The sequence below is a fragment of the Eulemur rufifrons genome, chromosome 24 (genome assembly GCF_041146395.1).
Source record: "Eulemur rufifrons isolate Redbay chromosome 24, OSU_ERuf_1, whole genome shotgun sequence".
NCBI classification, from domain to species: domain Eukaryota; kingdom Metazoa; phylum Chordata; class Mammalia; order Primates; family Lemuridae; genus Eulemur; species Eulemur rufifrons.
The window spans coordinates 37,363,571-37,377,235 of NC_091006.1; the positions used below are offsets into that span (position 1 = coordinate 37,363,571).

General features: G+C 48.9%; 1 protein-coding gene across 1 annotated transcript; it reads right to left on the minus strand.

The window, feature by feature from the left end:
- Window positions 1-2,260: 2,260 nt before the first annotated feature.
- On the minus strand, window positions 2,261-13,199 carry UCHL1 (ubiquitin C-terminal hydrolase L1). Its single transcript, XM_069457670.1, has 9 exons — window positions 13,167-13,199; window positions 13,067-13,078; window positions 12,527-12,655; window positions 9,639-9,789; window positions 7,938-8,023; window positions 7,812-7,859; window positions 6,582-6,648; window positions 5,480-5,538; window positions 2,261-2,380 (listed from the first exon to the last, which is right to left on the minus strand). Exons 1-9 carry the CDS (start codon window positions 13,197-13,199, stop codon window positions 2,294-2,296), a joined length of 672 nt encoding a protein of 223 aa, XP_069313771.1. The 3' UTR covers window positions 2,261-2,293.
- Between the last annotated feature and the right edge of the window lie 466 nt (window positions 13,200-13,665).

Below are 13,665 nucleotides of genomic sequence, written 5' to 3' on the forward strand. Positions count from 1 at the left end.
AACTCCTAAACTCCAATGATCTCCAATGATCCACCCACCTCAGCCTCCCAGAATGCTGGGATTATAGGCGTGAGCCACTGCGCCCAGCCAAAATAATGTAATTTTAGAAAGCTTGGAAAATAAGAATATAGAGTTAAAACACCCATAATCTCAACACCCACTGACAGGGGTGACTTGAATCACTGTATATTTAGTTTTTACATTAATAGGGTGTCAATAGATGTGATCACTTTCTTTCCAGAAACTGAGATATCCTTCACTTAGAAGTTGAAATCATAAGTATTATCACTGTACAGGCCAGGCGCGGTGGCTCACGCCTGTCATCCTAGCACTCTGGGAGGCCGAGGTGGGAGGATCGTTGGAGCTCAGGAGCTCAAGACCAGCCTGAGCAAGAGTGAGACCCCATCTCTACTAAAAACAGAAAGAAATTATATGGACAGCTAAAAATATATATAGAAAAAAAAAATTAGCCGGGCATGGTGGTGCATGCCTGTAGTCCCAGCTACTCGGGAGGCTGAGGCAGGAGGATTGCTTGAGCCCAGGTGTTTGAGGTTGCTGTGAGCTAGGCTGACGCCACGGCACTCTAGCCCGGGCAACAGAGTGAGACTCTGTCTCAAAAAAAAAAAAAAAAAAAATCAGTGTAGAATGGGAGCTAAAAACACTAAGGCAGCTGAGATCCAAATCACCTGGATTCCGTGCACCAGACAGGCCAGAGCACGTCCGTGAGGCGAACAGCAAAGGCAGAAGCACCGGGTCCCCTCCCCCACTGCCCTTCATCTGTGTAACCAGAAGGGAACGGTCACAGTCAAGTATCCATTGTGTTGAGAACAAGTGTCTTCATTGAATCTTTAGTGAAAGCGTATAAATTACATAGTATATCTTTATCTATACAATAAGGATACATTTATCTATAAAATAAGGTTTAACAAATGCCAAAGACATTTGTTTAAAAAAAAAATTGTAGACAGGAACCGCTAAAAAGCCCTACATTGATTGGGGTGTGTCAAAGGAGCCAACTGAAGTAGCTCCCAGTGGCCAAAGCCGACACAATTTGGGCCTGTGGTATTGGGTCATGATATACACCCACAGTGTAAGGTACATTGAGTTCATACTGATAGAAACGGTGAAAAAGACACAAATCCCGCTTGCAGAAGAATTCCACATAATGTACGGAGATGCTCTGCCCTCAAGGAGACAGAACACAACCCCCACTCCTCCCGCGTGGGTTGTGCTCTGGGACCCCCTTCCAGAGAGCTCAGTGCGGGCGGGGCGGGGGGCGGGGCGAGCAGCGTCACGTGGAGGAACCTGACAACCCCCTCAGCCAGGTGATCAGGGCCGTCACTGACAGTGGTGACTCATGCTTGTGTGCCCTTTTTATAAGAAGAAAATGGTACTTCTGTGTCCTTCCTCCCCCAAACCACAAACCTAGCCCAAGTATCAGAAGACATTAGACAAACCCCCACAGGCGGGCGTCTTACAAGATACTTGACCAGTGCTCCTCAAAACGGCCAAGATCATCAAAAACAAGGAAAGTCTGAAAAACTGACACAGCCGAAAGGAGCCTGACAGGACACGACAACTAAATATAATGGTTTCCTGAAACAGAAAGAGGACATTAGGTAAAAACGAAGGAAATCTGAATAAACCATGGACTTGGGTTAATAACGTATCAGTATCTCAACAACAGAGGAAACTAGGTAGGAAGTTTATGGGAATTCTACAATATCTTCAATTTTCCCATAAATCTACAATTATTCAAAAAATACTCTAAAATTTTTTAAACATTAGTTTCTACAGGTACACATAGGGACTATAAATGCATACGAAAAATCTAGAGACACACTAAACCAGTATTTTTATGGTAATTTTCTTAGCTGTGCTCTGTGAGGTGCTTATGTGGAAAACCTTTGTAGATTGCTATAAAAATAATTTGAGGTCTGCTGGGGGAGAGGTAAAAGAAAGCGAGAACAGGTTTAAGCTCATCTCTTATCAGCAGAAAAGATTTATTCCTCGTAAGGACAAACAATTAAACCACATCCAGGGCTCAACTTACAGACACAAAGCCACGTAGGCGTTTAAAGCATCGGGTATGTGGGTACGAGACGAACAATGGGGGAGGCTTCGCCGTCTGAGGCTCACACCAGGCTTGGCTTGATGGACAGCGCGTGCTCGGGTGTGGCTGGGGGAGAGCTCGTCTGCGGAACGGGGAGGACAGCTGTGTTTCACAAACACTGGAGCATTCTAGACGCCTGGGGAGGGGAACGAGGGGAAGAGCCAAGTCCCCCGCAGGGCTCTAGGCCGCCTTGCAGAGGGCCACCGCCGAGAAGCGCACTTCCCCCTGCTCGCGCTCGGTGAACTCCCTGCAGACCTTGGCCGCGTCCTGAAAAGGAGGAGTGTCGTTAGTACCCACACAGCAAGAGCTCAGCACAAAAGCTCCAAAGGGAAAGTACCTCCGAGGCCCATAAATGCTCAAAGTTCACCCTGATCGACTTTAAATCCCTCGTTGAACTTGAAAACCAGGGCTTAAGGTAAGAGTGAAAACACCCGGTGATGGGCAGGACAGGAACACGGCGGGGGTCTGACTTCAGAGGCTCCGACTCCTTCATCACTTCCCCCAAATGCTCTGCGCTCTCTCACCCTGGGCCTGGTTTTGGTGAGAAAACTAAACTATTGATGTCCTTTTCCTCAAATCTAAACCAGATAGAAAATCGATCTCTCTGCTGTAAGAGGACATAAGAGAAAAGTTCTCCTAACTTAGGAATTCCTGGAGTGGAGACCATTTTCTTCTAAGCGAACAGTTTGCAAAACAGCCTCAAAGTTTACCTGCTAGTATTCCAGGTACAGACCAGTGATGGATTCTTAGAGATTTATGGTGAAGAGACATGTGTTACTACGTCTAAGACCTAGATTACAAAGACTGGTAACAGAAAACTGACCCCAATGTTAGGTATTTACCAGATTCCAGGGCTTAAATGCTTTGGGAATCGATCAATTACTCTGCTCAATTTCTAAAAAGTGCAGTGGAGGCCGGGCGCGGTGGCTCACGCCTGTAATCCTAGCTCTCTGGGAGGCCGAGGTGGGCGGATCGTTTGAGCTCAGGAGTTCGAGACCAGCCTGAGCAAGAGCGAGACCCCACCTCTAAAAATAGAAAGAAATTATATGGACAGCTAAAAATATATATAGAAAAAATTAGCCGGGCATGGTGGTGCATGCCTGTAGTCCCAGCTACTCGGGAGGCTGAGACAGGAGGATTGCTTGAGCCCAGGAGTTTGAGGTTGCTGTGAGCTAGGACGCCATGGCACTCACTCTAGCCTGGGCAACAGAGTGAGACTCTGTCTCAAAAAAAAAAAAAAAAAAAAAAAAAAAGTGCAGTGGAAAGAAATCTCCATGAGCCACACTAAATGTAAGGCCTGAAAGAAAAAGGAATGCTCTGTGATGTGGAATAATAGAACACTAGCTCCGAAAGTCCAGAAATCACCAACTCAACGAGTTTGCCCTTAAAAAGCATCAACCCGTGGAGTTTTGTTCCTGCTCTAGAACCACATTTAGAAACTAAAGGGGATCAAGATTGGCATCTGCATTTTATCTGCAAGAATTTCTAATATATCAATGTTCCAGACCTTCCTTCCCCAAATCAACTTTCCTATAGGACTCGGCACTGATTTCCACATTAAGGGAAGCGAAAAGCCATCTTCTCAACAGACAACGTGCAGCGACCTCATGCGTTCAAGTTTAGGGTACCTGGATTAAGTTTATGTACTTTCTCACCAGTTTAACAGTGATTTCGTGTGACATTTAGATAACCTAAAACATCTTTAACCATGTAGAACCAGCCTTACTTAGGGTAAGAACCTAACTAAGATGCTGGTTTAATTTAATTAGAATGTCATTTAATCTTATGTGAGATTCTAATTAGAATAGTCAAAAAAAAAAAAAAAAGTTTTCCCTTCCCTACACCTCAAATTCTACTCATGTAACAGTGTGAGATACCCTAACATGGGGCACATTTTTATGGAATCAGTATCTCAGAGATGAGTTAGCACGTACCTTCAAAGCTTTATTAGAAAGACCAGAGTCTTTCTCCCAAAGGGATCAAAGACCAGAAATTCTGCCTCTGTCCTTACTCTCTTCCACAGGTGAATTCTGACTCTGTCATGCAAACCTAGATCTATTCTCTAGATCTGTTCTCCATTCCCGATGATTATTCAGCAGCAGAACAAGAACTGGCTTTCACTGACACGAGGTGTGTACGACAGCCAGCCAGACACGGTGACCCTCCCTCCCAGGGAGGCTTGATGTGCTGCAACCCTAAGGCCGTCAGGTCTGTGAGGCTCCAAAGACAGGTTCTTACAAGGAAAAGTCGTATTGGCCGGCGACTGGGAGACAGATTCTAGACGCACCCTGTTTAGGTCTGAATCGTGCCTCTGCCTTTACGTCATTGCTCTTGGGCATTATTCAGCCTCTTGACACCTGAGTTTCCTCATCTGTGAGATGGAGGTGATGACACACACCTCACTGTGTCATTAAAATAATTCTACAAATGATAGAAATCACTCAGAACAGCATTTAGCACAGGACTCAGTCTGTGGGCCAAACCCAGCCTGCTGCCTGTTTTCGTGAGGAAGTTTTGGTGCAACACAGGCACACATTCACTTAGACACTGTCCACGGGCTGCCCTAGAGCTGAAACCGCAGAATTGAAGGTGAGCAACATGCCACACGCCACACAAAGCCTAAAATATCTTCTATCTGGCCCCTTACGGAAAGGCTCGCCTGGCCTGCACACAGCAAGCTCTCCAAAGAGAACCAGCTATCACTGCAAATGAGGTGGCTAAACCTTAACATCGGCTTGTATTTTATCATAATTGAGCATCTGCCTTTACAACAGCAAATTGATTCAACTCTGAGACTCATTTTTAGGGTGAAGGGGCCTAGAGCAGTCTGCAAACTCCTGCCCAGAATCAAGGGGTGATCCTGGGTCTTCAAGCTCCTGTCGGGTATGTTTTGAATCTGCTTCTCTCATTCTGTAACAGTGAACCACGTGGGAAGAAAAACTCCTGAATTTCACCACCTAAACAAAATCACTGTCTGCAAGACTGACCCAAACCCAGCAGTGTTGCAGGGATTAGGAAAGGGCTCGGGTTGCTGTTCTGTGAGCTGTTTAGCCATGATGTCATCTGCCAGGAGCACCATGGTCACCTTAATGCCACAGGGAAACAAAGCAACGGCTTTCAGGCTCATTCTCGCCGAGCACTAAAGACGACACACGAACCAGATTAGTCAAGGCTTCTCTGAGGGATCCTGTTTAAAACCACTTGCTATAAAATCAGGTAGACAGAATTACTAAGATGATCTTTAAGGCCTAACGAGTGCTGTTAACCCAGACAGGTGGTGCTGGCTGTACTGAAATACATTGAGAATAGACAATTTAGCCGAAGCAGCGTGGGCCCCAGTAGACAGAGAGGCATGTCAAAGGTCACCTGCAGCAGGGAGTCCTCTGAGCTGGCGCCATGGTTCACCGGGAAAGGCATCCGTCCATCTGTAACAAGGAAGCCAGGCACGTCAGTTTTCTCTGCATGTTGTCTGGTTACTGTCCCAGCCCACAGGGGAGTTTCAGATTCTTCCAAATACCACCGCCAAACCCACAAAAGGAAGCCTGGTTATGAAGCGACAGGCTGCAAATGAGGTTCAAGTGTTCCTCGATCTCCATCCCAGGAGATCACACAAGCTCAGTTCAGCTCCACTCACAGAGGGGCTCGTGCCCCGTCTCTCGGGAAGGACCACGGAGCAGAAGTCAGGTGCAAGCTCTGACCGGGGCCCTGGGTACAGGGGAGGGGGAGGCAAGAAGGGATTTCACTGCCCCCCAATGACTGCAGATCGCCCCCCACCCCCCGTCTCCTCCACCCTGTATGCCCACAGGCAGGGTCTCGGCTGGAGGCAACACTGTTGCAAGTCTTCCTGCATTAATAGGAAAAGGAAGAATCTTATGTCATAAACCAGTTAATAGAAATTACTCCAACGCGCCCAAACTCTTTTTACACAAACAAGGTCATATTCAGGCACTGATCCTTTCCCAAAAGTACTCTTTCCCTGAAAAGGCTGATACTAGAGGATGCTGTAGGAGCAGATGAAAAGAGAAAGTCTGAACACGCACACCTCCACTGGTTACCAGATTTATTCTCTCTACTGGTTTGTGACTAAAGCCATTCATTCAGTAGGTCAGCTGCCTGAGAAGTTGCTCTGGGTTTGATAAGGGGTTAAGTGTCCCCAGGAGAATACCGTGTTACTGTGGCTTCATAAACAATGACATGGGGAGGGTGGGGAGGGGCTGAGGGAGGAGAAATTACCTACTGGCTACAATGTACACTGTTTGGGTGATGGTTACACAGAAAGCCCGGACTTCACTGCTATGCAATATATCCATGTAACAAAACTGCCCTTGTATCCCCTGAATCATTTTAGAAAATAAAAAAAATTTAAAAAATGATACACCAAGTGCTATAAAGTCACACCATACAAGAAATTAAGCCCAGAAGAACACATGAAACTATATTGGATTCTAAAAAACAGAGTGAAACATACCAAGTTCATACAGATGGCCATCCACGTTGTTGAACAGAATAAAATGAAAATTCACTTTGTCATCTACCTGAAGAGAGTCAAGAAATTTTTTGAAAATGAGTACAAGATGAACTTGTTAAAAATAAATTACCTTGCAATTCAAGTGAAATATGCTTGAACCAACTTGCTTGTGCTTTTAAAAATCATTATAGCTACTATTTGTATACTTCCAACATACTAAGCCCATTAAGGTAGATACACTGTAACCATCAGAAGAACTCCATGAGGATGCTACTGTTACAGATTTTTACTGAGGAGGAAAGTAAGGCTTAGGGGGAAGGTAAGCGTCTCACCCAGGTCAAGATTAGGAGGTGGCAGAGCCAACTGCAGTTACGAAGTCACTGTCATCTGACTTAAGAGCAGGAGCTGATTCAGAGGTTCTATTCAGATTTATGGGACATTTAAGCCTTCTAGAAATTGTCCTTGTTGATATATCTTATTCTCCCTGACAGTCTGTGAGAAGGATATTTAAAATGCCCAATTACTAGGGGAGGTATTGCTCCATCAGACTCATTTGGATCTATTTTCCTTTGGGTAAATACCCAGTCGTGGGACTGCTGGACCAAATGGCAGCTCTACTTTTAGCTCTTGAGGTTTCCCATACCACTTTCCACAGGGGTTGCACTAGTGTGCAGTCCCACCAGCAGCGTATGAGTGTTCCTATCTCTCCACACCACATCAATGTTTGTTGTTTTGGGACTTTTTGGTAAAAGCCACTCTCACTGGAGTTAAGTGATATCTCTTTGTGGGTTTAATTTGCATTTCCCTGATGATGAGAGACGCTGAGCATTTTTTCATGTTTGTTGACCATTAGTTTATTTTCTTTTGAACATTTTCTGCTCATGTCTTTTGCCCACTTTTTAATGGGGTTGTTTGACTTTTGTCTTACTGATTTGCCTGAGTTCTACATAGATTCTAGTTATCAGCCCTTTATTGGATGGATAGCATGCAAATATTTTCTCATGGATCTGAACAAAATACTGTTTGAATTTACTCAGGACTATTTCCACTGCCAGTTAGATTTCTGAAAAGCCATTTTTCTGAACAGGTCTAGTCAGAGCATTATTTGGGTGGAATTCTCTGGTGTTAATCGTCCTTGGGTGGGTGACATTTGCTGTGCTCTAGTGGAGATTTCTGCACGTATTTCAGTGGACACAGCACCAGGGCAGCCTGGCAACGGTTTGCATTTACCCGACATTGGCCTTCCTGCGCCACCGCGTCATGGGCTGCCTGGATGGCCTGCAACACAGAGAAAATCGTCAGCACAAAAATCTGCAGAGCTATTTAAAAGCGATACTCTGAAAGTTCTCTTCCCACCTCATTCTTTTCAAAGCACTTTGCTCTGTCTTCAGGAGACATCTTCTCCGTTTCAGAAAGAAACTGTTTCAGGACTGATCCATCCTCTGTAAAAAAAAAAGAAAAATACTTGTTTTAGTATAGATATAATAATACAAATATGTCCACATTTACCACTGACTTAGGCCTTCGCATAGCTAGTCAGTGAGCAACCTGAATCTTTAACACGGCCCCCAAGGGTGCGGACGAGCTGTCCCCTCTTCCCCAGCCCCTTCCTCCAGCAAGTCCCTACTCAGCTGCATCCAGACCGGAAGGCCTCTCCCCCTTCCTCCCGTGCGGCCAGCTCGTCCTTGCCTCTGCTCTCTGCCACCACCGACCCCCTTCCCCTCCCACCTCAAACCCATCTCTCAAATCTCTTATCACTTTCTTATAGCACTTACCATGTGTAACAAACACAAGCATTTTGTTACGGCTCTGTGTGCATAAGCCCAAGACACTAATTACACAGCTACAGCTTATATTTCGTAAGAACTCCATTTGAACTTTCAGCTCTAAACTTGAATTTGTTAAATGGAGACCATTTTGAAATTTGGAAGTGACAGGAGTCCTCTTAACTTCACGAGGACGGCTGCAGGTCTAAGTCTTTGACACTCTCAGTACCCTGGTTACCAGAAGTTTCGGCATCTCTGACCTCAGGAACACGGCATTCTACAGTGAGACTCACTACAGAAGCAACAGAAAGATCAAGCCACAACTTTTTAGTATGGCTCAATCAAGTCAATATTCTGAAAACAATTTCTAGATGATCTGGATGTTTATGGCCAGAAAAGTCTTTTTATTAATCTCAAACGTATACTAACACACTAAGATCTCTGGTTGTCAAGTGGTTAGGGAAAAAATAAAAGTAAATAAGTTTTTTAAAAAGTATGCTAAGAGTCAAGCCTTAGCGGTACTTCCTGAAGATTTACTCTCTGGCCTTTTAAGAACGTTTGCTGACCCTTGGTCTAAACCACACACAATGGCCGTGTTATCTGAACGTATTTCAGTGCTGGTAAGTGTGCCTGTCACAACCACAAGGGCTCGGACTCGTTCTCCTATACCCCCCCCCCACCCCCCACGGCATTCCCCGGAAGGAGCCAGAGCCTTTGACATGACTTTGTTCACAGCTGCCTGGTTCACGTGTCTCCCGGAAGGAACAAACACAGCGTCCAGCTGCTCTAAGCTGCTTTGGTTCTCCTGTTGCTTGTGAACCATCAAAGACACCTAGATGTCCTACTGTTGATATTTTCTGGCTTAAGGTCACCTCTAACCCTCCAGCATCGCTGAGAACTGAGCAGGAGCAGGTGAGAACCGCTACGCTAACCGCCCTCGAGTGCTCTCCTGCACGTCAGAGCCAACGAGGCTGTGAGCAGAGGAACCGCGTACGCAAAGCCGCATCCAAAACAGCTCGTCGCTGAGACGTCCACCCCCGGGGAGCAGCCAAACCATGCACCTTGGAAGGTGAGTCTCCTCCCCTCAAAGGGAAGAATAAGAATTCACTCAAGGATTATATTTGGGTAAGTAGTAGCCAGGACTAAACAAGGTCTCGGAGAAATGTTAAGGCAACGAATTTGCTGACTAGACCCTGGGAGTTGTGACCCGAAGCGTCACAGTGAACTCTGCTTTCTGCACTCCCCATTCCAAGTTCAAATCACGGACGAGCGGCCTCGACGCCACGCGTACCGAATTCCAGCTTGTCCTGATTGTTGGCCACAGCGTGGATCAGCCCGACTGTGCCGCAGGAGTTCCCGATGGTCTGCTTCATGAAGTACACTTTGGGACTGACTTCTTGTCCCTTCAGCTCTTCGATTTGTTTTTTCCTGAAGTTCTCATGCTGTGAATGTAGAAAACATTTGCATATCTCAAAATGAAAACACAGAGAGCTGACAGATGGCAGTACAGTGAGTTCTAGCACCTGAATGGAAACACGAGTGGGAGGTGTGGCCGGGAGCCCGGGTTCTAGGTGCCGGCCTGTGCCCAGGGAAAGGCCTGTCTGCCCCCGCGCCCACGCCAGCCCCGGCCTCCCCGGTTCCGAGACTCCGCCCTGCTGCTGCAGTGCAGCGGATGCCTTGGATGCTGCCCAGCCTGTCTACACACACTGCAGCCCTGCAGCCGGGAAGGCGTGTCCTGACGCTAGAAAACAAGCAGACCAGTTCCCTGTGTTCTGCCTTTAACACTGTCTCACAAAGGCATCCTAATCAAGCTTCAGTCAATGTAACGCCCAGCACCACCACCAGTTAGTTTATGTTTCACCATTCCTTAAAGTTCTAATTTCCATTCTGTCCAAGTATGCTTCTCAAAAACAAAACGAGCCTTAACTGTTAAGAGGAGCTAGTGAAAGAAATTAACTATTCCCTCTCCTCCTTTGTTAGAAAGGAAAGACAACTAGTCCCAGGGGTTGGGCTGCGATTTCACAAGAGGAAGAGGTGACACTAGTCTGTCCCTGCCAGCTATATAGTTTAATTTGAGGACAGATTAGCAATTTGGGGAGAAGAACGGAGACTGGTAACCGGGGGAGACTCAGAGACGGACGTCTTCAAAACACCAGCCAGCTTTCTGTACAGTCATTTAGTAAGCCTGTCTGGATCTTCTACGAACACGTTTTAAAAACCTTAAAAGTCAAGTTCTCAGTTAAAAGCAGGGGGCTAAGAACACTATAGATACACCCATCTCTCCTAAACAGCAGAATTCGGACAGAACATCAGAGACTTATTTCCAGTTCTAGCAGCCTTGCACTACTGGACCTGGAACTGGAGTTCAAGCTTGCTCTGTTCACTAGCAGAGGAATAAGCTCTCTTGTTCCATAAAATCAACTTAAACTCCAACTAGTAGAACATTCGCACTTCAGAGCTACCACCAGATCCTTAAATTACTATTTAAGGATCTCACTATTTAAGGAACTCACTATTAAGAGTTTTCACTTTCTGGCCCAACGTAGATAAAAATTTTAAATGGGGTAGATAGCAGCATCCTTTAGGGCTGTCTGAGCTCTTGCATGGAGACACCTCCGTCAATATTTTACCATCACTTAAAATCAGGGTTTTAGAAGTGAACCATTTAGGACGTCCTAACATTTTCTTAGTCAGAATTATGTATCTTCTAAATTAACAGCAGCTTGTTTGGAAGTCAACCTAGAAAACCTCAACTTTTCTTTAAAACTGCTTCAGCGTTTTGCCCAGTAAGCAGTCCGTGTAGCAGAAAAGTGCTCAGTAAATCTCATAGGTTGAACTGCAGCTAAAGGAGGAAGCACTGAGCTCTTTCAAACACAGCCGTTCAAATTAGAATGTTCTTTCTCTAACAAGATCCACTTGATCCAGCAAAAGGAGACCAGCCGGCTTTGAAGGCAAACCGCGCTGCAACACTGCCTCCCGGCGGCCTCGCCTCCGATGCTGCTCAAAACCTCTGCGTCATCATGGTCGCTCCAACAGAAAAGCCCTGAGATGCTCGGGTGGAAGACAGCAGACCGACAGGAGACCGACAGGAGACCGACGTGGTCAACAAGGAAGCTAATGTCAGCAGCTCCCTTTCTGCCCGAGCAAAGGCGTTGGCAATAAAAACATGTCAGCAACATTATCTTAACAGCTGTGAGAAGTGTTTTTATCTCACAACGCTAGCTCACTTATTAGAAGGCAGGCCAGGAACTTCCCACACATCTCGGTTTAGGCTGTGGATGCTTCTAGAACACCTAGCCTTAGCCGGTGTTCCAGTTGGCCTCACTCTCTGTCTGGGGTGACGCTGCAAATGCTAATGCCCCGGGCTTTGCCGAAGCCAATGTCAGCCACCCCCAAGTCAGGGCTCAAGTGACAGCAATAGGAGACAGACAATGCCACGCTAATTCCTGCGATGCCGAACGTCACAAGGAAACACATATCCCACTGTATGTTTTCAGACCTGACGCTCAGCCTCTGGGCACATACATCCATGCACACGTGTAGGAGGCGACTATCCAAAGGGCAACGAGAAGGTGTTTGTGAGTGCGCTACCCACCACCTATTCCAATCAGCTACGAGATCAGAGAAGAAACGACAAGCGGAGGGAGGTGGTTCCGGCACAGAAACCACAAACACACAAATGGTTAAGCTTTAAAAGGAACATTCACGAGGCTGAAAACCAAGTGTGCACGTTGCGGGAAGTGGAGGAGTGGGAAGAATCCCTCAAACCCATCAGAACCCCAGGCAGTGGAGATGGAGAATTCGAGAACCTAATAGTTTCCCTGTGATTTAGGCAAGCCCTGCCCCCATTTACAGCTGGGTGGGAGTCTGGGAACCGAACAATGAGCTGTCAGGTTCCAGCCCTTAAAGAGAAAAACCAACCATTTTCCGGAAGGGAAAGCTCAAAGAAGCCCAAATTCAAGGGGTCTCATGAGTAGATGAATTATTTCCCCGGCTAATCGGGACGATGTAACTGAGATGCCGCCTCTCTTCCAATCCAAGGCCGCTCTGGGCGGATGAGCGGGGAGGCCGGGACTGGGGACCAAGAAAGGGCGGCGCCCAGGCCGGGCGGGGCGGCCCTCAGCGCCGGTTGGGGGCAGCGTGCGCCCCCGGGGACCGTCACCCCGGCCCACGCCCTACCTGCGCGGTGAGGGGGAACAGCAGCAGCAGCGCGCAGGCGGGTGCGGGCACCGAGCCCAGGGTCTCCTCCTCCAGCCCCAGCACGTCCGCGAAGCGCCACTGCCCGGCGACCCCCAGCCGGGCCAGCACCTGCGGGGAGGAGACGAGGCGGCCAGGCGCGCGGGGACAGGCGAGTCACGGGGACCTGCCGGGGGCGGGGCTCGCGCGCGCGCCCCTCCGCACCCCGACCCCAGCCCGGGAGGAGGCCCGGCCCCGCCCCGCCGCCCCCACCCCAACCCCAGCGGGCGCAATGACACAGCACAAAGCGCGGCCCACACGTGGCTCCCGCGAAGCCCGTGTAGACGAGGCCGCGCGGCCCGCGCCACGCCCTCCGGGGCCCCGCCCGGCTCCGCTCGCAGCTGGGCGCGGCCCCCTGCGTCGCCCCCGACCGGTTCCGCAGAGTCACCCCCAATGCAGGGGCCGAGGGAGGGCGCAGCTCGGCCACCGCCGGCAGCCGGGGCCGGGGGCGCCGCCGGGGCGGGGGCGGCGGCCGCCACTCACTTTGTTCAGCATCTGCAAGGGAAGCGCAAAGGACGGGGCCGGTCAGCCGGGGCCAGCGGCCGAGGCCACCCGGCGCGGCCCGGCCCGCACCTGCGCTCACCTCCGGGTTGATCTCCATCGGCTTGAGCTGCATCTTGGCGCCGCCGCCGAGCCGAGCCGAGCGCAGGAGAGCAGCGCGGAGCCGCCCCGCGCCCGCTATAAAGCGCCGGCCGGACGCACCGCGGAGCCTGCGCGGGGGACGCGGGCCGGGCGGAGCCAACCCCCCCGCGCCGCGATGGTACGGCCGGGCCGGGCCGCTGAGCTCATCCCGGGCGGAGGTGGGCGCCGTGCGCGGCGCTCCCCGCGAGCAGGGGGCCGGCCTCGCCGCAGTCTTTAATGCTGGGCGAAGTTTCTGGAAACCCACCTTTCTGCCATGCCAGTCACCCGAAAGCTCGGGTCTGTGAAGCGCTGGGAGAAAGCACAGATTCCGACAGGTATATATTTAATACCAATGTAAACGTGTGACCCGCACATCCCGCAGCAGTTTGTGTTTGGCCTCAAGCAATTCATCCTCCATGTTAGGTCAGACCGGTACGGAGGTTCATGTTGCAGGCACTGCC